This window comes from Onychomys torridus, chromosome 7 (assembly GCF_903995425.1).
Source record: "Onychomys torridus chromosome 7, mOncTor1.1, whole genome shotgun sequence".
NCBI classification, from domain to species: domain Eukaryota; kingdom Metazoa; phylum Chordata; class Mammalia; order Rodentia; family Cricetidae; genus Onychomys; species Onychomys torridus.
The window spans coordinates 60096841-60122269 of NC_050449.1; the positions used below are offsets into that span (position 1 = coordinate 60096841).

The 25429-nt window shown below is 39.9% G+C and overlaps 1 protein-coding gene across 1 annotated transcript in view; it reads right to left on the minus strand.

The window, feature by feature from the left end:
- Window positions 1-25429, minus strand: part of Usp3 (ubiquitin specific peptidase 3) — a 74765-nt gene that overhangs the window by 10180 nt on the left and 39156 nt on the right. Inside the window, exons 4-11 of the mRNA XM_036192971.1 lie at window positions 20083-20166; window positions 17654-17735; window positions 15922-16004; window positions 14485-14598; window positions 11956-12069; window positions 4602-4748; window positions 1710-1816; window positions 1525-1605 (exon numbers count right to left, since the gene is read on the minus strand). Of these exons, the coding sequence (XP_036048864.1) occupies window positions 1525-1605; window positions 1710-1816; window positions 4602-4748; window positions 11956-12069; window positions 14485-14598; window positions 15922-16004; window positions 17654-17735; window positions 20083-20166 (812 nt within the window). The remainder of the gene's footprint in view (window positions 1-1524; window positions 1606-1709; window positions 1817-4601; window positions 4749-11955; window positions 12070-14484; window positions 14599-15921; window positions 16005-17653; window positions 17736-20082; window positions 20167-25429) is intronic.

Consider the following 25429-nt stretch of genomic DNA (forward strand, 5'->3'; position numbering starts at 1 on the left):
AGTTCACTGAGTTGGACAGAGTTGGAAACTGAGCAAGTGTTTGAGTGGACTCCTTAAACAGCTGTGAGTTAATTAGATTTCTTAAATCTACTTTGTTGTCTCTGGGCTAACTTGACCCATTGACATTTAAGATTACTACTGATAGGTAAATTTCCTTCAGTTTTTTTCTCTTTTTAATTTGGTAGTTTTCTGTCATGCAAATGTGAGTTCAGTACACTCGTGTTTTTCATGATGGAGCTACCATGCTGTTGTTGGAATACATAATGTGACTCCATTTTGACCTATTAGGTTTCTGCTGTGGAACTATTATAAAGCTGATGCATATTCTCCAAGTTAGTTTTCTCTTGCTGTCTTCAGAATTATTTTGTACTTCTAACGTGTTCACTGTAACACACCTTTGGTGATGGGCTTGTCCTGCTGAACTTGGCTGTTCTGAGCTTCTAGTAGATGTGAGAGTCTAGTGTCTTCTGGAGATTTGGAAAGTTCTCAGTGTCTTTCACCTTTCCTTTACTCTCTGAAAGGCCTACTTATGTGGCTTTAACATGTTCACTGCATAGTGCCCTCTAAATCTCACACACTTTCTTGTTCAGTGTTCACCCATAGTGTATGCAAGTCAAGCATGGGTAGTACCAGAGCTTTGTCAGCAGTTCTGGAACTCTAGGACATGAACAGCTACTGTTCCAATCTGAGGGACAATTGTGGGTGACACGGGAGCTTTCTGTATGTCCTAAAGCTGTGAGAGCTTCTCTGGTTTTACCCTACATGGTAAAACCAAGTGATGCCAGATGTGAGACAGTTTTAGCTATGTTTCTGGGTCTGAGGTTGGAACCTCTTCAGTTTTCCTGGGAGACAGCAGTAATAACACTGGGGTTTGGGCACCAGCAGGTATGAGTGGGACTCAGAAGAGCCACTGCCTACTCTCTGAGGTACATTCTATCCTCTAAGGTGGGATGGTGGCCTAGCAGTGGCTGGTGAGTAGCCTGGGCTGTAGGGTGGCAATGAGTTGCTCTTGGAGCAGCTCCTGCCACAAGGATCTCAGACTGTGGGGTCCTGGGGTGAGGTTACCTGGCTGCTGCAGATGGGGCCAGGGTTGCTGAAGAGCTACGATTGCCTTTGTCCTAGTCTCTGGTGCCTTGCTGACTCTTAGTGCTGATTCCTAGAGTTCTCCTGCTCCCTCAGAACACCAGTCCTCAAAATATACTTTTTCATGGGGCAGTGGCGGTGCACACCCTTAATCCCAGCACTCAGGAGGCAGAGCCAAGCGGACCACTGTGAGTTTGAGGCCTACAAAGTGAGTTCTACAGAGTGAGTTCCAGGACAGTCAGGGTCTCTGACTTGAAAAACAACAACAAAAAGGTAAAAAAGAGGAGAACCTAAGTATTTACCCTTGGTTGACATGCATGTGGAGGTGTTCTTCCTACAGGATCTGGGAGTAGTAAGTACAACACAGTGTGAACCACACACAGATAAAAAGCTGCCCACACTATGAGCTCTAACAGGAAAGCAACATTAAAATGCCCATACCTCGTAATGAGCAAACTGGCCCACTTTCCTGGTTCTTAGAGCGCTTGCTTCTGAACTGACTTGGAATATCTAAAGAGAGATCTAAAAAGGAGAGAACCAGAGTTATTAAAGGCACTTGACTTCACTACAGATTTACCAAAAAACAAAACAAAACCCAGCAGCATATCCCCTGCCAGTCCCCTTACCTAGGAATGGATCAAACTTCCTCGACTCTGTCCCACAGATGAGGCAGTTGACCTCATTCTGGAGAATTCCTCCGAATATTGCTGTGACAACAGTTGATGCTCCATTTCTAAAGAAACACCACATGGGAAACAGCTCATAAAAAAATCACTCTTTTAGTTCTTAAAACATTAACACTTAGCAAAGATCTCATGAATGACTGCACATGTGATAGATGACGACTTCCCCATCAGAAAAGAAGTGTGGCCTTGCGTTCTAATCTGTCACTGTGTGAGGCCTTGCTGAGGATACAGAATGTTCCAAACTACTTGATGTCATGTCCTCAACCTGAGGAAATAAAGATATTTAATACAGATTGAGTTAACGACCGCCACAGTAGGAAGGCTGCCGAGTACTAGTGCTTGCTTGCAAAAAGCACCAATTTCATAGAAACAGTGTAACTAACATTAAGACACCACCTTATCAAGCAAGGAGAAGCTAAGCTCCTGAATGTTCTAACAGGGTTACTCCTCTGCTCCAGCTGCGTGAGCACAGGGAGTGAAAGGAAGAGCATCTTACTCCAAGACTGGCTAGACATGAAATCCTCACTCCAAACAGCACTTCAGGTGCTCACCTTTATTTATCAACAGAAGGGCAGCCAACACCTACCCGTGCTGGCATTTCCCCCTAAGTTGTGTCTAGGTTCCAGATCTACCACAGGCTCAGGAAGAAGAAAGGGCGCCTGGAGTAGCAAGTGTCCTGTATGTGGGTTCCATTCTGAGCACCCCTGTTTGTGAAGTGAGCGCTCAGAGCTGTGTATATACTGCTGTTCCTGCTTTGCAGACCAGGATGCTGAGACAGAGGATCAGGACCCAGCTTAGGCCATGCAGCTGCTCTCTACATTAAGCCCTTTAGTTCACCAAGACACTACCAATGGATATTGAAGTGGTTCAGTGTCTGCTCTCAGTTAATAGTGCTATAATGGCCAAGGGTCAATGTGTACACTTTTAATCCCAGCACTCAGGAGGCAGATCTCCAAGAGTTCAAAACCAACCTGATCTACATAGCAAGTACAGTGACTGCACAAAGACCTTGCCTGTAGTAATAATAATAATAATATTATTATTATTATTATTATTATTATTATTATTATTATTATTATAACAAATACTTGTTTGTGAGCCTTGTGAGATTATGCAATTACTTGAACCAGAAAATACCATTTTGCCTGCAGCAACCAGTTTCTCTTACACTGAGCAGAGATTTCTGCACCACACCACGTTAAACCTACTGCCATGATGGTAGACAAAAAACTATCCAAGCGACTTCACTACAAGCAAAAGAAATGGATTTTAAAAGGCTGAAGGGACATTAGGAACTACAGGACATAACAACCATTTCAGGTTTTCCTTTTATACATGTGTCATAACCAAAGAATATACAAGTTCTATGAAAATGAAGAGCTACAATTGACCCTTGCATGCTAATGTACACATGCAAAGTTGCCTTTAATTGAAATGGAAACTGCTTCATTAAAAAACAGTGCATTAAAACTCATTCCTCATAATCACTTCCTGGAAGAAATCAAATTTCAGCCATCTGGTGGACAGGGCATTAAGATTAATAAATAATTTCCAAAGTGCTTGCTGTTCTGTTGTATTAGTACTAACAACTGTCTGGGCATTTCTACCTCATTACCACCCCACTCCTAGCTTCCAGAAGTGCTTTTAACAAATATCTCTACATCTTGAAACATCCTCCCATGAAATGAAGCAAATAAAGGGAAAGCTTTAGTATTTGATATATTTTTTTCTTCTAACTTACAATTGCTAGTCTTTAAATAGACTAATACTAAAATTATATCCCATGAAGATTATACAGTGCAATTCCACTGGAATGCCCCGGGCTCATAAGATACTGAGGATACATACGCTCTCATTTCATACAGGTTATCTTTGATAGAGCACAGATCAGTATTTTTATATATGAATATGCTATAATAATATACAAACAAGTTTTTATTTAACACTATTTTTAAGTTGGTGCTAGGACAACAAACAGCTTGACTGGATCTTAGGACTTCCTTTTCTACCATGTGCTCTGACTGGAACTCAGGGTCCTGGAGGAACCTGGTAATTCACACTAGTGGTTCTTCAGTGACACTGCAGGATTTGAGGGTGAGTGCCAACGACCAGAAAGTACTAACTAGTGTCTTCTAAGTCCCTCTCCTACATAAAGAATTCTCTATAAAGAATACTGACAACTGGAAAGGGCTGAGCACGGTGCAGACTCAGGAAGCAGGTATGCTCTGCCAAGTCCCAGGCTAGCCAGGGCTACACAGTAAAACCCTGTCTTTAAAAAATATGTAAATGAGGTTGGGGATTTAGCTCAGTGGTAGAGCACTTGCCTAGCAAGCGCAAGGCCCTGGGTTCAATCCTCAGCTTTTCAGCAAAATAGCTGTTCTGATATCAGAGTATGTATCAGGCTGTTAATATAAAGGAAACAAGACAAAAGGTTTTGTTCACAGTAAGGGACAAGAAAAAATTCAGAAAACCTACTAATTTCTCAGTTTTACTCAAGAAGAAAGAAATGCTTTTAGCAAACATTACTACTGTGTGTGCAAGAGACACTACTAGCTCAGTCTGGAACTGGACTCACAACCCAATGTTCTGGGGTTACAGATTGGGTCTCTGCTCTCAGTAGTATTACATTATTCAGTATATTTGGTAGAAAATCTTTTAAATGCTAATTAAATCTCACCAAAAATAATGAGAACCACATCAAGATGTAAATGTAAATGCAAAAGCACACAGCAAGCACGCACGCACACGCGTGCATACACCACCCACCACCACCACCACCCTCCCAGCAGACATTTCTGAGGGTTCTAAAAGCAAAAGTAAGTTAAGTCTTACATGCAGCATTTGTTATTTGTAGACAGAGTAGAATTCTCCTGTAGAATTGCTGATCTGGAAACACCATTGAAGCCACCCTGAAGTTCCAAGTGTAGGTGATCCAAAAGGTAGCGCATGAATTCGTGGGCATCTTGCTGCTGATAACCCCTTGAAGTAAACACAAACAGTATGTGGGGATGAGGCTCTCCCTGCCCATCAAACATCATGAAGGACTGCAGCCCCATGCTCATAAGCATGTCTCCGATTCCCACCCTCTGTCTCACCAGTTCCACACATGACTCATATTTCTCTTCATTTCAAAAACCGTGGAGTATTAGAGCTAATTGGATTTGCAGTGATTTTCACTGACCTCTCCACTTCAGAAATAAATTAAGGGACAAATTAGGGGAGGTGTGGCATATGACTTATCTAAAGTCCTATAAGAGAGTCCTAGAGACTGCACACAAATTTGTACCTCTTCAATGGGCTCTGAAATTCCCCACCCTCCCATGGGCCCTCTCTAGAAAGGACATAAATCTTTAACTTAACCTGACCTGAAAACCATGTCTAAGTTCCATTAAAAGAAGTAAGAAATTTAGAACACTTATATATGTTTAAGAACTCATTCTTCGACCTAAGAATTAGTTACAGGGCCTGGTAGGGAGATAGGTCAGTCAGTCTTTGCAAGCATGAGGACCTGAGTGCAGTCCCAGAACCCAAGTGAAACAGCACCACACAAGTGCCAGTCCTCCCAGCACTGGTGAGGCAAGAACCCCCCAAGAATTCCCTAGGGCTCCCTAGCCAGGTCAACCAGCCTAGCTCAACCAGCAAGCTCCTAACTCAGGGAGCCATCTCAAAGAGAAAAGTAAAGGAAGGAGAGACGTTAATTTCAAAACAATGTTTAAATTTTTTAGTTTAATTTTAAAAATTAATTTAAAAAAGAAATACCAAGCTGGGTGATAGTGGCACATGCCTTTAACCTCAGCACTCAGGAAGCAGAGGCAAGGTGGATCTCTGAGTTCAAGGCCAGCCTGGTCTACAGAGCGAGTTCCAGGACAGCCAGAGCTACAGAGAAACCCTGTCTCAAACCAAAAAGACCAGATGTCAACCCTTGATCTCCATAAGTGCGTACACACATACAATGAGTTAAAGATATCTAATATTCTGTACTTCCATCTTTTGGGCTAGAGAGTATGTTCTTTTAAAAATGCATTGACTCATACACAATTATGCACCCACCCTAAATTTAAATACGCATAGCAACATACTCTCATATTACTTATTACATTATATTTGGGAGAGGAGACTTCATAGGATTCTTACACTAACCCAGATCAATGACTAGTGAACAACAATAAAGAGATTCAAATAAAAGAAACGATGATATATCAAATGTATTCTAAAACTATGAACGAAAAGTGTCTTACACACCTTTCACAATTAAGGATCTCCTTAAATAGTAAATTGTTCTGGGGACTTTTAAGAGTCACTCTTTCAGACAAATTCTCTTTCAGTCATTTAGTTTCCCTTAATATGGATTTTTTCCCTTTCCTAGAACTTACAAATTATGGGCAGTCTCTCTAATTAATGGAACTTAAAAATCAGAAGTTACTTTATTCACTATAGCTTGCCTTAAAGTATAAAATTAGCAACTACCAATATATGTTCAAATACTTCTAAAGTTATTATAAATAAAACTGTCAAAAGTTCAGCTAGACAGTAGCAGCACATGCTTTTGATCCCAGCACTCAGGAGGCATAAGCAGGAGGGTCTCTGTAAGTTAGAGGCTAGCCTGGTCTACAGTTCCAGGACAGTCAGGGCTATATAGAAACTCTGTTTCAAAACACAAAAAAAATGAAGTGTATAGTTCAAAAATACCCAAAGCTTATAGTTAGACATCTACATACAAAGGAAGGCTTTAAACCAGTTCAACACAACATCCACCTGTTTTCATGACTCAAGGTAAGATCAGTATTATCTACAAGTCTACAAAAATTTCACTCTACCCCAACTAATTTAAGCCACATTTTTTTTCTAAAATATACCATTTAAGTCAATACCTTACAACAATTTCACCAGGTGAACACATACTTATCCCTTTAAAAAACAATCTGCTTGATGTATATTAAAGAATTTCCCAATTACCCTATGATTCTCTAATACCCTAAACATTCTCAACTTACATGAGCTCATAAGTTTCTGTTTAAAAACTTGAAATTTGCCAAAACTAATGTCACTGCTTTTTTTTCTGATTCTGAATTTAAAAATGCATTTACACTATATCCCTTAAGAAATACATAGATAAATCCCACCACCTGGAAGACCAAGGCAGGGAGACCTCAAGCTCAAAGGCAGCCTGTTCTACATAGTGAGCTCCAGGACAGCCATGGCCACATAGTGATACCCTGTCTCAAATAAACCAAAAAAACAAAAGAAAAAGAAAGAAAAAAAAAGAAATATGACTGGGCAGTGGTGATGCACACCTTTAATCCCATCACTCAGGAGGCAGAAGCAGGCGGATCCCTGAGTTTAAGGCCAGCCTGGTCTACACAGTGAGTTCCAGAGCAGCCAGGCTACACAGAGAAACCCTGTCTCAGAGAAGTAAAAGTAAGTAATTTATTTTATTTTATGTATATGAATAGTCACATGCAAGGCTGGTGCCCATGGAAGCCAGAAGTAGTTGATGGATGCCCTGGAACTGAATTTTCCAGCCATGTGAGCACCGTGTAGGTGTTGGGAATCAAAGCCATATCCTCTGCAAGAACAAGGCTTCTTCATCAATGAGCCATTTTTCCAGCACTCTATAACTGATCTTATGTTAAAGATTTTCAGATTAGTCAGTTAGTCTGTTGAAGTATTATTTAGTATCTTTTTCAGTTGTCTCCCAGTTACATAATCCAGGTTCAGAATCCTCTTTAGCTACCTTAGATTTCTCTTGCTTTGGAATTAGGATAAATGACATGCACGTTGTTATGTTTCAGGTGTCACCAGTAATTGCTTGTGAACTAATGAAGAAATGGGTTAATGAAGACCCAAATGCAGTCTCCATGACAGACCAGAATGAAGAGAAAAGAGTAAAGGAAATAATGAAGGTTTTGATAGTAATGGGGTTCTTTACAATCAAATTGTTAGACCTAAGATTATCTCTTCTTTGATGCCTACAAAAAGACTAACAGAAAAATCTCTCAAAGCGATGTGAGAAATCACACTGCAAATATAGGAGGACGCCTAACTGACCTGCAAGTCTTTCTAAATGGAAGGCAAGAAAGGACACACTGACGGAGCCCAGTAAAGGGGACAAGGGGTAACGGTTTCTTCACAACAACTTGTGGCACATAAGACACACATTTTGAAGACAAATGACTATTTTGATAAAGAATAATCAGACAAACTGTCATCAATGAGGCACCTGGTCAGGTTGGAAAGCAAAACACTGAATAATGTGTGTTACTATGTATTGGTCCTGCCGAAACAGAATAATCTACAAGATGGCTAAGACCAATGAGGGGTCAGAGCCAAGAGCAGCTAGGTTTGATGAAGTGGAGGATGCCTGTAATCCTGAGGCAGGAAGTCACCAAGTCCAGACCTGCCTAGACAACCAAGTAATTACCTCATCTCAACAGAAAAAAAATAATAATAATTTTACACAAGTGGGGTCTGTATTCTCCCCAGCTACTCAGGAGACTGAGGCAGAAGGATCTTAAGTTTAGGTCAGCCTGGACAACCTAATGAGACCTTGTATCAAACTAAAAAGGGCTGAGGATAGCTCAGTTGTAGAGCACTTTTATGTGCAAGGCTCTAAGTCTAATTCCTAATACCACATGTAAAAACAGGAGAAAGATAGCAGGTGTGTTGGGGAATGTTATTTGAAGGTGTGTTACTTTTGTTTATGTTGGATTTGTTTAACTCTGGGAAGCTGTGTTACTGTGATTGTCTAAAACACCTGATTGGTCTAATAAAGAGCTGAATGGCCAATGGCAAGGCAGGAGAAAGGATGGGTGGGGCTGGCAGGCAGGAAGAATAGAAGGAGAAATCGGGGAGAGAAAGAACAAAACGAAAGAGGAAGGAGGAGGACTCCAGGGGCCAGCCACGTGGCTACACAGCTAGCCCCAGAGTAAGAGTAAAATTTACAGAAATAAGAGGATGGGGAAAGCCCAGAGGCAAAAGGAAGATGGGATAATTTAAGGAAAGTTAGCAAGAAACATGACAAGCTAAGGCCGGGCAGTCATAATTAAGAATAAGCCTCTGTGTGTGATTTATTTGGGTGCTGAGTGGCGGGCTCCTCAAAGAAAAAGAGTAAAAACCCCCAACAACACAGTTGTGGTGGCACACGCCTGTAATCCCAGGACTCAGGAGGCAGAAGGAGGCAGATATCTGAGTTTGAGGCCAGCCTGGTCTACAAAGTGAGTTCCAGGACAGCCAGGGCTACACAGAGAAACCCTGTCCCCCACCAAAAAAACAACAACAACAAAGAAAAAAAGAGTAAGACATGTGTCCATAAAGTCTAGGATAAACGGAAAGATGGAACAAAGTCTTATTGTGTGTGTAGCCCACTTTAACCCTGCAATCCACCTGACTCAGTCCTGAGAGCAAGGATTGCAAATGTGTGTCATTAATGGCTCTTGACTGAATGATTTATTATTATGCTGTTTGCATACCTGGTAGAATTTTAAGTTCTATTCATATTTAAAATATTTCAATATTCATAAAAGCATTGTAAGTTACTCTTTTGGCCAGAACACTTACAAAACTAAAATATATTGAGCTATTTTTTGCCTAGTATTTGGCACTGTCATATAAAACATGAAAGTAACAGAAATGAATGTGTTGAACAACAATGCAGAAGCATGCCACAGCACACTTCCTACCAGAACACATGCTGTTTCAGTAAAGAACAGCACAGTACTTTAGTCCTCCTTCACAAATATCCCCAAAAGACTGAAAATCTCAAAAGATCTTTCATGTTGTCTAGAAAGCCAAGAACCACTGACATAAGGTGAAATCATTCTCCCATGCCTTACATGAGTTATAACAAGAACTGACTTTTTTTTAAAGGTTGTGTTTTAGGAAGTTGAGGCAATCAGGCTGTACATGGAAGCAGAAATGGCAAGTAAATATGAAATGCAAGTGAGTACCACAGGAGCTGATTGAATTTCTAAAGAGGCTTCCATGGAGTGAATATGCTGGATCCGAAAGAGTGAGTTTGGGACCACAGGGCAAATAGACAGCAAGACCACAAGGTAAACACGTGTTGATGGAAGCAGGAGTACCAGAGGCTACCATAAAAGACCATCTATTACAAGAGCACAAACACTTTGACCCAGCAAGTCTGCATTCAAATAACCATACATATGTACACAGGCTGTACATCTCAGCAACACACATGCACATACCTGTAAACAAATCTACAAAGCTACAGTAAAGAGGCTATTCATAGAATCACTTATTTTTAAGATTAAATACACTTGAACATGTACAAAGATTACCACTGAAAGCACACATGGAGATTAGAAAACAGGAGGGTAGTGAGGGACTGAGTGAAAGAAAACATTCAGTGCCTAGTCTAATCTTAATCTTTTAAATTTTGAACCATGCATATTTGGCCCACTAAGATAGGGCTGAATGTATTTTTCTTTAAAAAAAAAAAAAAAAGAAAAAAAAGAGCTGGGCATACTAGGAAGCCATAGGTGATGTTTGGAGAAAAGCAGATTGCACTGTATCAAAATATGGGATGTGTCAAATACATCTGAGATGGAAGGACCAAGGACACTCAAGCCACATCTGCTATGAACCAACTCCTAAAGACTTTGGGTTCTAACTTTGGTCAGACTACCAAGTAGGTGTGTAAGACTGAGCAAGCTGCTTCTCTGTTTTGACTTCTCTAAACTTAGCGGTAACACATCCTGCCTTGGCCAAAATGCTTTTTGCTTGGTTCTTTTGTTTGTGTGTTCGTTTTTGTTTTTTGAGACAGGGTTTCTCTGTGTAGTCTTGGTGCCTGTCCTGACTCTCACTCTGTAGACCAGGCTGGCCTCGAACTCACATCCACCTGGCTCTGCCTCCCAAGTACTGGGATTAAAGGCGTGTGCCACCACCACCCAGCTGTTGCTTAGTTTTTAATAAGGATAAAGCACTTAGGGCTTGCCACATTCAATAAATGGGAACTACAATGATATGTAAATTTAAAGACTGATGAGTGGCATCTGAGCTGTCATTTCTGCTTTTCCTGATTAGATTCAGGTGATTGTAAATGTCTTAGTCTCTGAGATGAGGCTTACAAACCCAGGGTTAATGACAGTTCAGTCAGACACTCAGAGGCTCAACTCACTTGGTAAGCAATAAATTACAAGACTTTGATTTTTTTTTTACCTTTTAAACATTTCTCTGTACAAAAAGTACAAGATATATTGTTAAGTTTCACTACAATGTATGATTTTTAAACAAAGGATAAATGCAAGGTGCCAAATCATGACTTCTAAGAGCTGTAACTTGTTTCAATAAAAGAATAAAGTCAGCCAAATGTAGCAAACACTGGCATACCACACATCTGTAATGACCCAAGTTATCACAGGGATAGGTAACCAAGAGAGGCAGGACAAACTACCAGAGAGAAAGGACTGACAGGTGACTAAGCAGGACTGGCCCTGCTATCTCCCCAAGTGTGACTCCTGGTCAACCTGGATTAACTGTTCCAGAGCTTTAGAAGCTGGACAGCACAGTGCCTGATACTGTGGGTTTCCACTGGTTTCATTTCCTTTCTTTGTGTGTGGCAGTATTACAACAAACTGAACCTGTGGCCTCACGCATACTAGGCTAGTGCTCTACTGACTGAGCCCCAGCCCTCACTTCATTCTTTAAGTTGGAATAATAAGATAGTACATGATGACAATTACTTCTCTGTAAAACTTGAAAGAACCAGGGCTGGAGATAAGTCTCAGTGAGAGCACTGGCTGCTGTTCCAGAGGACCCAGGTCCAATTCCCAGCACCCACAAAGCAGCTCACAACTGTCTGTAACTCCAGTTCCAGGGCTTCTGACACCTTCACACAGACATACATGCAGGCAAAACAATTAACATAAAAACAAAACTTAAAAAAAAAAAAAAAAGACTTAGAAGAATCAAGGAACATTTGTCATCCATTACGTTTTCCTAGCACACATGGGCTACTTATAAGGGTCTTTATATTTTTGGTTGTGAGCCTAGCCTTTAACGGCTGAGCCATCTCTCCAGCCCATTATAAGGGTCTTTAAATAAACCAGTGTTTACTCAGTGCCGACTGCTCATCTAATAAAGCACTGCTTAGAGCGCCTGTAGAAACATCAGTCTTGCAGGAACAGCAGGAAGAGCACAGATGTCCTAAGCGCCCTTCAATACTTACCTGAAGTTAGGCATGATCTTCCAGACAACATAAAACAATGACTCGGGACTGAATGCAGTCTGGCTGCCTTGCCATAAAGCACACAGTGTCTTCCTAAACTCTTCTACCAGAGACCTGGAACAGAGGGAGGATGATAGCTTTAGCATCCACAAAAGGCCATTATTTCAACACATGTGGCTCAACCGTCTAAAAGACAGTAAAAAAATGAAAAAAGGTCAAGGGCTTAGTCTTCTGAACTCAGCCTGATAGCTATGTAAGAGCATTTAAAAACCCCATATGAATAGCAGTATCATTGACAAAACTAATTTTAACTATATAGTTATCTTTGCATGTGTCATGGTACTATCATTTTGTTCACTGAATTGAAAGGAAACATACAAAACAATAAAGCAGTGGATAATTTACAAGCAAATTACTTACACATGTTCACTTAAAAAATGTAAACAAGCAATAGACTGTCCCCTTCTCCTGCATGTTTCCTTCTTCCCTAGCAGGGCCCTTCCCGGTGGTACCTATTCATCTCTGCCTCAGACAGTGCACATGGTCACAAGGCTTCAGGGCTTAACTCCACACATTGATCCATAAACCCAAATCTAGAAGGAACTTTTGTTGGTGCTATTTGGTGTTTGTGTCAGGATCTCACTATGTACTCTGGCTATCTTAGACTTGCTATGTAGTTAAGGCTGGCCTCAGACTCCAGCTCCTCTGCTTCTGCTGGGATTAAAGGTGTGCCCACCATGACTGCTTTCATTTAGGTTTTTCCCATTTCTGATAGGAACTTTCTACTGGACATCTCCTTGGTCACTTTCAGTCACTATGTGCACTGCTCTGTGCTCTCCCAGCTCTTCCCCCAACAGCTAGTCTTCACTTCTTCCACAGGGACAGACCCCCATTTTTTTTTTTTTTATCAATCAGATGAACTCCTAGAAAAAAACCTGGAGTGTGCCACTTCCTGGGGAATTTCCTCAGAACAAAAGTAGTCCTTAGCAACCCCTTCTTTTTGCCATAGCTAGGACACTTTAGTAATGGGAGCTCCCCACTATCTGGGACTATGTGGACAAAAGCTGCTCCCCTGAGCAAGAAGGAGCCTTATGACTTTGCAAAATAGTTCTCAACAGATAATCTCTTAATCACATGAGAAATAAAACCATGGATATTTAAGTTGCAGTTAGTTTTGATTCTTCTGTGCATGTAGCTAAACTGATACACTTGGAATTCAGTTACTAGATCTAGCAACATAACTAAGTACTCTTGGATACTTGACTGAAGGTTATTTCTGATAGCAAACTGGCCTACCTCCCAACAGACACTGGAACAGCCGTAAGGTGCCCTCTTAACCTTCCTTGCAGATGGGAGCAAAGTACATGGTCTGGGTTCTGCACACTTGAAGCAGGGTTAGGTGACAGAAAGCAGAGACAGCACCAGGTCCTCTTTGGAGGTGGCAGAGGTAACAAGCACCACCCCAAGGCCATGGGCATGAGCAACAGCTGCACTGTCTCCAGCAGTTCTGTGCATGACTGTGGCTGTGGTGCTAGCTCTGGACCTGATGTTCAACACATCCAGTAATGCAGACTCGCCAACAGTTCTTCAGTACACTCTCTCTACAATTTCTGTAGTCTGTAACCAAATTCTAAATAATACCAATACACTGAGTACTGACAGTGCTTCTCTTACCTTTGCACACATGTATGTTCCCCTTTATTTCCCTGCTGTTTACTTTGACACAATGGAAGCCCCTTAAATTAGGCACTTTCCTATTCATCCTATATGCCGGACTAAAGGAAATTCCCTTCACACAACACATGATCCCTTCTCCATGTTGGAGCTCTATCTGCATTACCCAATATTCTAACATATTTTCTCTCCCCTCCCCTCCCCTCTCCCTTCTCTCTCTCTGTCTCTCTCCCTTCCTCCCTCCCTCCCTCTCTTCCTTCCTCTCTTTCATAGAGGCAAGGAAAATGGCCTTTCAAAACTAGTGGGAAAGGGGTATTTGTGGGGGTGAAACAGGCAGGCAGGTAGGAAAAACATTCCATGCATACAGGTAATCTGCTTCAATAAAGGAATGGAAAGATGTGCTATTTTCTATTAGTCTAACAGAGCAGATCTTCTGAACTCAGATGGGCGAAGCTGCAGTGAGCCTGAATGTAAAATGATCCCTGGTGACCACTTCTGTTTTTCACTCCTCCTATTAACTCAAATTGGCTATTAATTTTATTATCCTGAGCAGGCTTACCTAACACCATCAATAACAGATCAACAGATTAAGATGAACTAGCAGTACTTAGTGGCGTCCATACCTGGAAGTCTGTGCATACACAGATGTCTGCAAAGACTCAAGTGCAGCTCTAGTTAGCCTTCCCATTATAATAAACAGAAACTTAAAAAACAATTATTAAGATCATGAGCTAGATTAGCACAGTATTAGAAGAGCTTTATAAAATCTACTTTTTAGCTTAAATACTCTAAAAATCACCAAAGAAACTCCTTTGTTTGTACTCAAAGCCAGAAAAGCCATTTCTGATAACTCACACATTGTTGTCCCCTTGGCTCCTAGTGTGGTATGTCCGCCTTCCTGCCGTTTTCCCATTCCTCAACTCCACTGCAGGAAGTTCTTTGAAGTAACAGCAAAACTGTTCAATGTTACTAATTGAAAAAGGAAGTGAAGAAAATTATTTTTTAAAGAAAAGAATTTAAAGGATAGTTTAAAAAAAAAGATTCTACAAAATCTAGACAGGAATTTTCAAGATGTAATCATTTCCTTTCTCATTAGGCAGTACTCAATGCAGTCCTGTTTCCCTGAGTTCACTGTTCTTCCCTCACAACAGGTATACAACTTTGTGGGGATCAACAAATAACTAACATAACCTCTCTTCAAAAATTCCATTTCCCTCCATCACAGGTTATTCTGCCCCTTTCTCCTTCTCTCCCCCTCTCTTGCCCTGAACTTCCTATGTGGTGACCAAGAATGACCTCAGACCTCTAATGGACCTGCCTTACTTCCCAAGTGCAGAGGTTACAGGCAGACACCAGCACACCCAGCATGTGTGCTGGGGATCCCGCCATGACCTGAGCTACACCTTATCTTCCACTTCTCTTTTAGGGTGCTTGTTTCCAGGTAGTCAATAAAATAATCCCCTCAAATAAAACAAACCATGAAACCAATCACATTATTTACATGTGCTGTAGAGAATCACAAGGACAAATTAGAGGGAACATACAACTTTCAGAGTAGTTTCTTCTACTGAGGTCAGCCGTACTGGCCGTTTTCATTCACTCTCTTTCTCTGTGATGGTCTCATGACCATGATGGAGACTTAACCAGTGGCTGAAATAAGTTCTGAACCAGGTTCCCTGTAGCCTAGGAGTCAAGAGACTAAAGCCTAAAAGCCAGATATAGCCCTCAGCCAGGGAACTTTTATGTTTTCAAAGAAGTTTTTTGTTTGTTTGTTTTTAACTTGTCTTTTCCTTCTCTAACTGGGGTTTGGCTATGTTGTCTAGGCTTAAGCTGGCAATCTCCCTGCCTAAGCTTCCTGAGTAGCTGAGATGATATGCATCTGTCATTAACATCTGTCTTGAGATTTACATGTTTAAAAGGTATTTTTAAAAAAGCTAAGAAAGAGTTGAGAGGGATAAAATGGGAGAGAAACATGTACATGGCCTAAAATAGTTACTATGCCACCCACCTTTCAAACAGAGGTATCCCGATCCCTCCTGTAGCCATTCAAGAAGCAAAGGGAACTCAGAGCTAACCGTGATTTTCTAACAAAAATGTTTGAAGGAGTTTAGACAGTTACATTATTTAATCTTCCCTCCCACTGTATGAAGTGGGAACCATTCTCTCAACTTTACTGATGAGGAAAAAGTACAGGAACTAGAGTAGAGTCAGAAAACAGTCTCGGAAAACACTGAGCCTTGCTCTTGGTCTGTAATGTCCAGTATGTAAACCTCTGACTGGAGCATTCCTTACCTGAGCGACTGAAGGATAGCATTCATGAAACACGTGTTGCCCAAATTCCGAAGGCCTGTGGCACAGATGGCAGTCGTACTCCCCTGTAACATGGAAGAAGAGACCATCAGCATTGCCAAGATGGCTGTTTCAAACTCCAATACCACGTCTATCTGTAAGTATTCCTGTTCTTTTTCTGCCCAGTGAATATTTCAGACAAACTCTCTACACTATTTTAGCATCTGTTTCTGAGAAAATAAGTATCAACAAGTACCACAGATGCAAGAAAACAGGGAAATACATTTTTAGTTAATACATCTACAAGACTCTACTAAAATATAAATTGAAAATCACAAACATGTAAACCCCAACTTTTAACTGAAAAGCATACTTAAGTAACAGATGTTTTCCCAGCAATGGACATGAACCATAAAACACTACCTGGACTTCTTAAAGAGGGAGGCTTGGTTTTCTGAAGTTCTACAAATGCCCCCAAGGTATCTGAATACTACACCATGAGGTAAATCCTCCAGTCTAACCCAAATATCTCTGCCTGTAATTCAGAAGGCTCAAACAGCACCTTAGCTATTTCTTTAAAACTTTAGGCATAGGTGGTCCAGTGACAGCAAAGGATTAAATGCAAGGCAAAAATGCTGCTTGGGTCATTTAAATATATGTAGTAACTTTAAAACTGTTAATTTATAAGTGGTTTCCAAAATGAATATGAATACTTCCATGGTGAAATTATATTAATGAAACCTTGAGGCAAAAAACAAAATAAAACAAAACAAACAAAACCCTACCAAAAGCTCAGACCAATAGAATCTAGGGAACTGTACTTGATAGTTTATGACACAAACTGGAATCATCAGAGAGGGAACCTCAAGAAACTTAGCCCTCCCTCCTAAGACCAGGCTGTAGGCAAGCCTATAGGGCATCTTCTTAATTGGTAATTGATTGGGAAGGCCAAGGGCAGATGGTCCTGAGTTCTATAAGAAAGCAGGCTGAGCAAGCCATGGGAAGCAAGCCAGTAAGCAGCACCCCTCCATGGCCTCTGCGTTAGCTCCTGCCTCCAGGTTCCTGCCATGTTTTGAGTTCCTGTCCTGACTTCCTTCAATGATGAACTTCCTTCTGTGATGTAGAAGTGTAAACCATATAAACTCTTTCCTCCTGGAGTTGCTTTGGTCATGATGTTTCACCATAGCAACAGAAACCCTCAGACAGGAACTTTACCGGAAGGAAACAGGCTCTCAGAGAGCACCACAGAAGGTGCCTAAGTAAGCACGAAGAGTGAACTACTTGGACAGGGTGTGAAGGGTGTGTTGGGCCACATCTTTAATCCCAGTATTTAAGAGGCAGAGGCAAGCTGATTTTTTAGTTCAAGGCCAGCCTGGTCTACATAGAAAGTTTCAGGCTAGCCAGGACTACACAGTGAGACCTTGTCTCAAACAACAATAAAACAAACAAACAACCACAAACAACACTGAAATGCTTGCAAGGTGGTATTAATCCTAATACTGAGGAGACAAAGGCAGGCAGAGCTCTCAGTTTGAAGCCAGCTTTGTCTACATAGAGAATTCTAGGATAACCAGGGTTTATAGACCACCTCCAGAGTGGGCAGAAGGCAAACATTTTTGCAAAACACTTCAAATCAATACACATTAATCAGTTTATAGCAGGTAAGAGCCCTTGTTAGAGCTGTAACAGTGATTAGATCTTAACTCTTACATAGGAATAAAATTTAATTACTTACATTTACTTTTAATAACTTGCTGTTTAGTGATGAGTTTTCCAATAATTTTCTTTTTCTATGCCTGTCAGCTGTAAAAGCTGAGCTATTAAAATATAAACAGACAGTTTAAAAGACATTAATGAATACATGCTACACAGCAGGCCGAAGGATAGCCCCAAGCTGCCCTCAGTGTCTAAGGCAGAAAGAATCCTGTCTGGCTGCTTTGTGAGGCCATCAAGTGACCAGTTAGGCCCACAGTATATGAGGGGAGCTGAGACTTTTCACTTCCCTGGAAGTCCCCACTGCTCCTCCACAGCAGGGAGAGTGGACGCTACTCCCAACAAAGCTGTCAGCAGTTGTGGTCTGTAAGATATGCCTGCCCTACCACCACTCCATATACCCAATAGATTGTGAAGCTTCAAAATTCTGAAGACCTGTTCCTCATGACAACAGGAAAACCCTGGCCTTACATGACTGACCCGAAACTTAACAGCTAGTCTCACATAATATGCTGTTTCTTCCTTAGTCTAGAAAAGGTGTCAAATCTCACTTGTTTGCCTTAGTGGAACTCAGAATGAGCTAGCACAAGGCATAGGCATGTACAAACTCACTCATCTGATTTAGTTATACTGAAAATGACATATGAAAATAAATCCATACTACATTAGAAAAATCTTTGCTTAAAATTCATCAAAGTTACTCCCATCCTAAAAATATCTCCTTAAAGTTACTATCAGGAGAACTAATCTGAAGAAAATAAAAATTACCATTGAACAACAGTACAGGCTTTTAGTCCACCAACCCTTCTATAATTTAAAGTGAACAAAGACATACTTTTTTCTCTTTCCATAACTTCCATATGAACTACAGACTTTGGAACATAGGTCTAATTCAAGCCACTTGTGACCTCTGGTGGCAAAATGAACTGACTAATTCCAGCATTAAACTATTATTTTTACCAGTTCTGGAAAATAAAGTCACAGGTACAAATGTCCATGCTACTTAGTAAACATGACTAATACCTTTTGGGTTTAAACTACCTAAATATAGCATTTGGCTTTTTAAAATACAAGTTATATTTTATACTGTAATTCTCAAAATAGTAGACTCCTCTAGACAAGTGGTTCTCAACCTGTGGGTCACAATCCCTTTGGGGGCTAAATGACTCTTTAACAGGGTGGTATATTAGATATTTACATTATAACAGTAACAAAATTACAGTTATGAAGTAGCAATGAAAATATGGTTCAGGGTCACCGCAACATGAGAAAGTACATTAAAGGGTCCACATTAGGAAGGTTGAGAACCACTGCTCTAGACCTACACTATCCAACACAATGATCACTCCTTACTATATGTAGCTATTTAAACGTAATTAAAATTGACAATCCGTTTCTCAGTGACTTGGAGGATTTTCAGGGCCTCTGTCTCTAGTGATACATATAGCCCCATGCTGCTCACCTCCAATAAGAGAACTAAAAGCACTTTGAAAGAGGAAGAAGTCAAAAAATGACACAAAGTACCTGGACCCAACATGTTAACTACTTTGTTTCTTCCCTTTCAGCTTTACAATCTATTCAGACAGTGAGACATACATAAAACACTTTAGTCAACAAAGACATCATATAGTGTTGGAACAGAATATTTTTTTCCTCTCCATTTATTTTGAAATATTCTACTAATTTACACTTATGACATCAAGAGACATTCTAGATGGCATATTTTCACAATACTTTCAGTACACCAACTGCTAAAACAAATCAGACGGAAACTGACAATGTGGGTGATCTGTGATGAGCCACAGACTTCACTTGAGGCAGCTGTCATTACATGACACGCAGCTTCAAAGGCACTGCTCTGTGGGTTTCTATTTATCTGGAGTTTTATCTGAATGAGCAATCTGGCTACAGCAAGACAAGTCTTCACCTAAATTCTTTAGTTTCTTTAGGGTCACAAATCTCTTTGTAATTTCAAGTTCTATGTACTTTTCTACCAAGAAAAATAAGAAGAAACTGAGGTCCTATGCTGTGGTTTATTTGCAAAGTGCACACTCAGACACTTGAACCTAACTTCTCTTAAAAATAATAATACAGAAATCTGTCTTTCAAAGCAGATCTTCAATACATTCAGCATAAACTTTTTAATGCCAAAGAATTCTACAATTATCTTAATGTCCTTTTATGATGCTTCCTTGCAACCACCAAATTCTTCCTTGTGAGTAAACTGAGTAGCTTGTAACTTTGTGGGTAGTAATTTAAAAGCAGGCTCTTGGACCTTGGGTATGGTTTATGGAAAGTATTGAATGAAATATGGGCAAAGTTTCAGATATCTAAACCCAAGGCTTTGTTTATCATTATTTCAACTGCATTTGTATCATGCTGGTCACAAAGCTCTCCAATCCCTAATCTGTGACTGAGTGGCCCCTCCCCATTCCAGGACCCACTACTCACTTTTCCAAGTTCTGTAAGTGTTCCCTCACTTTCTGCACCAGGCCCAGCTTGGTGTCATTGACCACAAAATCATCACAGCGGTAACTGCAAAGAAAGCACTAATCAATGTATGTAGAGAGCTTGAGAAAAGCACACCAGTGGGCACTGAGAAGCCTGGCTGCTGCCAGCAGTCACAGGTGCTGCAGGCCACTGTGCTGAGCGAAGCTGCAGAGGATTTGGACTGCAACACTGAAATGTTTTAAAAAAGACGTTTCTTAAAGGCACGTAGGCAATGAACACTAGCATCTTTTCACGGTTTTCTTTAAAAAGCTCTTCAGCACTTCTTCTGAAATAGGCTGCTTCATGGATACAGAAAGGGAAACAAAAGTGCCCATTTGTTCCCAGAGGCATTATGCCTCACACCTTACAGTGATAACTCTCCACCCAAGTTACTGGGGCTTCGGGAAGGAAAAACTAAAGTGAAAAGTAGAGAAAAGCTAATTAACCTGTGGCGCTACCTGCAGAGAAAAGCTGAAAAGTCACATTCAACATTTAATTAATAGATGGAGAATTCTGGTGAGTTGGAAAGATCTTCCAGTCCTAGACTGCATCTTTCAGTACAGTGATAAGGCTTTAAGAAAAAAATGTTTACAGTATTTTTAAAAATTGATAGTTTATATGGTAGCAAGTCAGTAAGTAAACAGTACAAGGAATTACACAAAATAAACTTGGACTTGTACATTAGCATTTAGTTTTTTCCTGGAAGGTCAGTTTTAACAAAAACTATTTATAGACTAGGACTAAGGGGTTTTTTTAAATTATTTTTTGTTTTGTTTTCAATATGCAGCTTTATATAAAACCACTTGTTTATTAAGCACCAAAAAATAATGAAAATAGCATTCTGAGCAAACAAAATTTTGAAAGCACAGCAATTAGTAAAAAGTAGGTCATCTGTAACAGAATCCAAAAATATGTCTCATATATATGAAATTAGTTGATAAAAATGGAAGGGACAGGGGAAAATAATTTAAGAAAACAGTTACACACAAACATATGGCATGACATTTATTCAAAGCAGTAAAAATTTAAGTCAATGTGTTTAAAGACTTTAGAACATCTAAGATTACTAAACACACACCCTCACACTTGTCAATCAGAATTTCTCTAAGACAGTCTTCAAGTTCTCAGGTCAACTCCTAGCATTCCCACAAACATCCAGAACAAACTTTCACACCCAGGGACTATCTTTCTTTCTATAGTCAGGTGCCTACAAGAAGAGAAGGCTTAATTATCCCACTTCTCAGCGTATGTATTAAGGAGTATAAGGAGTAATAAGTAAGGTGACCTTATCTTTGGAAATCTGGGCTTCAGGGACTTGGTACCTCGGTGAACGTTAAGCATTCCCTGAAGAATGAATTAGTTTTATTTTAAGTTCCATAAATTAGTGCCTATCATTTAGATAAAGCAGTTAGATAAAACCACTCCAACTGCCAACATTCACTAGGAGATTCGGTCTAAGAGCAACTTCAGATCACAAGATGACACATGTAATTGAGAAGTAAACCTCTCTAACTGCTTCCTGAAGGTGGTTGCTTTATTTAAAGAAACAAACGGTTTCAAATAAGTAACTGGTTTGCTCCTCAAAATCCGGTCTTTGGTATGACATGGGCTCAGCCCAAGACATAAAATTACATTGGTTAAAATAATGTTTTTATACATTGAAATATATAGAATTATTTATAACCTTGCCCTGTTCTTAGACAGTCTGGCTTAAGTAGGTCAAGTTGCTTCCTTTATCTAAATGAACCACTCACTTTCATTACTAAATTGTAGAGCTGTGCTACATGGGTACAGAGTTTCATTAATGTGTTTACTCAATAACTGATGCAAGTCGAACCTTCCCTATTAGCCACAGCTTCAGTCTACTAGACTGTATTTTGCTTTCATCCTTAGAATGTGAGATGGGACAGTTTACAGGCCAGGTGCTGGCATCATTTCTAGTGTTACAGAGAGAGCATCACCAATCATGTTAACAGAGTCTAACGGCATTCCTAGGAAACAATGGAGAAAGCAGTATGTTTACATCAGCATATTGTGCAAATAGCATCAGTTACAGGAACACCCAAGTAAATTGTAATCGATAAGCAAACTGAAATATCAATTACAATCATTCTCAAAATGAAAATTAAGAATGGAGGGGCTGTGGAGACTTGCTGTATAACTGTGAGACTCTAAGTTTATACCCAGCATCCACATAAAAATGGTATGGTAGCATGAGACTATGATCCCAGTACTGAAGAGTGTGAGGGGTGGGCACAGAGATGAGAGAATACTGAGGGGTTCCTAGTTGCCAGCCTAGGTATAAGCAAGTTCCAGGTTCAAAAAACTAAGATGAAGAGCAACAGAAGAAGATCCTAACACTGACCACTGGCCTCTAGACACACAGATAGGCAAGTTCAACCATAGCTGTGTGCATGCATACAGATACTATACACACAAAAAGAATGGGGAGAAAATGGTCTTTTCAAAACAGTGTTTCTCTGTGTCTGTCCTGGTACTGGCTCTGTAGACCAGGCTGGTCTTGAACTAGGAGATCTGCCTGCCTCTGCCTCCCAAATACTGGATTAAAGGTATGTGCCATCATGCCAGGCCTACTTAATTTTTTTTTCAGAATGGGGAGAAATCTTAATATTCAGATAAAGATATGCTTTTGAGACAGAAATCAAGTAGAGATTAGATGAAAAATAAATACCTTAAAAGAGGTATATCACAAACTAAAGAACAGTAATCACAACTTGCTATGGCAAAAAAAATTTAAAATGCTGTGTAAAAATATTTTTGAGATAATAAATCACACAAAAAATAAATTTTTCAGGAAATGCATTTTAACATAAAAAGCTGCCTTTCAGTAAAAATAATAACTGAAGAAATTAGTCACATCAGAAAAATAGGTGATTTTCAGAGGGCTTAGAGCACCAATTGGTTCTCCAATACCAAGTGATTAGCCTGAGATCACATACATACTGAGCAAGTTGTATCTATGTATTTAGGAATACACACACATATGCACATATGTATATGTGTAACAATTAAAGAAAAAGAGAGCATGAATTTGAGAGAGAACAAAGGGTCAGCATGGGAAGGGCTGGAAGGAGGAAAGGGGAATGGGAGAAATAACAGGAGTATAATTTCAAAAAATAAAGTTATTATTTAAAAACCAGTAAGAGGTACTGAGGCTGGGCATAGTTGTTTTAATCCCAGCACTCAGGAGGCAGAAGCAGACAGATTGGATATCTGTTGAGTCTGAGACCAGTCTGATCGGTGAGTTCCAGGTCAGCCCAGCCAGGGTTACATAGAGAGACAGGGAGATAGGAAGGTAGATAAGTAGATAAGGTAAGAGGTACTACCCAACTGATATTTTGGGTGCCGTGTCTCAAACAATGCACAGTTTTATAAAGAAATGCCTTCAATTATTTGCAACCTTAACAAAAACCTGGTCTTAGGTGACCTCTAGCTTAGCAGTGCAGTGCTTCTTCATTTGATCCCAGCACTGCAAAGTGAAATCAAAGTCATGCTATAAACATTTTAAGATTTGTTTTTAGATGTGTCACTTTCAGATAGATATGAAAATTTTCTACTAAGATAATGCTCTATCGGAAATCTGAATTTCTTACGATTGTTTCCCTTTTTAATTTGTTCCATCATGATGTATTTATTGCAAATATATGTGATCTGAAATCACCTATATATTATGGTAGCAGTGATTAAAGTGTTTCAGATAAAGTCCCAAATGTAACTCATCACAATTTACAGAATTATTGAAATAAATAGAAGATAATGAGTTTAATGCCCACATATTTTCTGCCAACATTGGCTGCTTGAGTCGTGGAGGAGTATGCCAAGGTTTACCTGACAGGCAAGGCACACACACCTATTGCCAGCAGTCAAGAAGCTGAGGCAGGGGGAACCTGAGTTGGAGGCCAGCCCAAGCTACACATCAAGACCCAGTCTCAAATAACAGTAATAAAGTACAGACTTTAACTATCAGCATTATGTACATTTGCAGAACCTAAGAAAAATGTGAAGAATGCTATTATGTTCATGCAGACAAACTCAGAGAGTTTTAGTTTGCATAGCACCCATTTGAATTTCATAAGATAATATGGGTTATTACAAGAGTTCATGGATTACTTGAACAGACGTATTTGTAATTCATAAAAAAAAATCTAATCAACTGCTCTGATGAGTCACTTTTCTCATCAATATAAATGCAACTAAGAGAAAAAAACTTGGTACCCCATTTACTGAAAGACTTTTAATAATATATGAAATAGCATCAATTTATGAGTTTAATTCTTTTATCTTACTCTCACTTATTCATTTCTGTGTTTCTGTCTGTATGCATGTGTGCACACCCTTGTAGTGGGAAAACCACTGGCAAACGTAGGCTTGTCTTCCCACCATGTGGGTCCTCGGGATGGAACTCGGGAGTCAGGCTTGGTGGTAAGCACCCTTACCACTGAGCCATCCTGCTGGCTCTGAATCTACTTTCCATCTCTATTGAAAATAGATTTTCTTCTCACGTAATATATCTGATTAGGCTTCTCCTCCCTCTAATCCTCCCAGTCCTGCCCACCACCCCTCCCATCAGATCCACTCCCTTTCTGTCTCTCATTAAAAAAAAAAAAAAAAAACAGATTTCTGAAGGATAGTAACAAAATAAAATATATTAATGCAAAAACTAACACACTGGAACTGAACGGAACAAACAGAAGGAAAAGAGCCCAAGAGAATGCACAAAAATCAGAGACCCTCGTTTGCTTACTCGGGAATCATTAAAAACACTAAAGTGGAACCCATTAATTTATACACAAAGGCACCTGTAGGGTACAAAAGAGAGATATATGTGTAAATAAAATAAAAAGATAATTTTTTAAAAACAAAAACAAAAACCTCCAACACAATACTGAGAAAAGGAACCTCCAAAGATACTACTGAGTTGTTATCTGTTGGCATCTACCACTGGGCTGCATTAAGGGTAATTGTTTCTCCAGCGGGACTGCCCTGGAGGAGACTAAATTTTCATTTACAAGCCAGCCCACCCCTCCATCCATAACTATCTATTCTATTTACCTTTCTTAGGAAGAGTGTAGTTGGTTTTGTTTTTTGTTTTTAAACGCTTTGGGGGTCCACCCACCACCCAGCTCCCAAATTTATACACAGAGACTTATTCTCACTTATATCCAGCCTTAGCTTGGCTTGTTTCTAACCAGCTTTTCTAATTTAAATTATCCTGTTTCTCTTTAACTACATTTTGCCTCTGGTTTTTGTTTTGTTTGTTTGGTGGGTTTTTTTTTGTTTTGTTTTT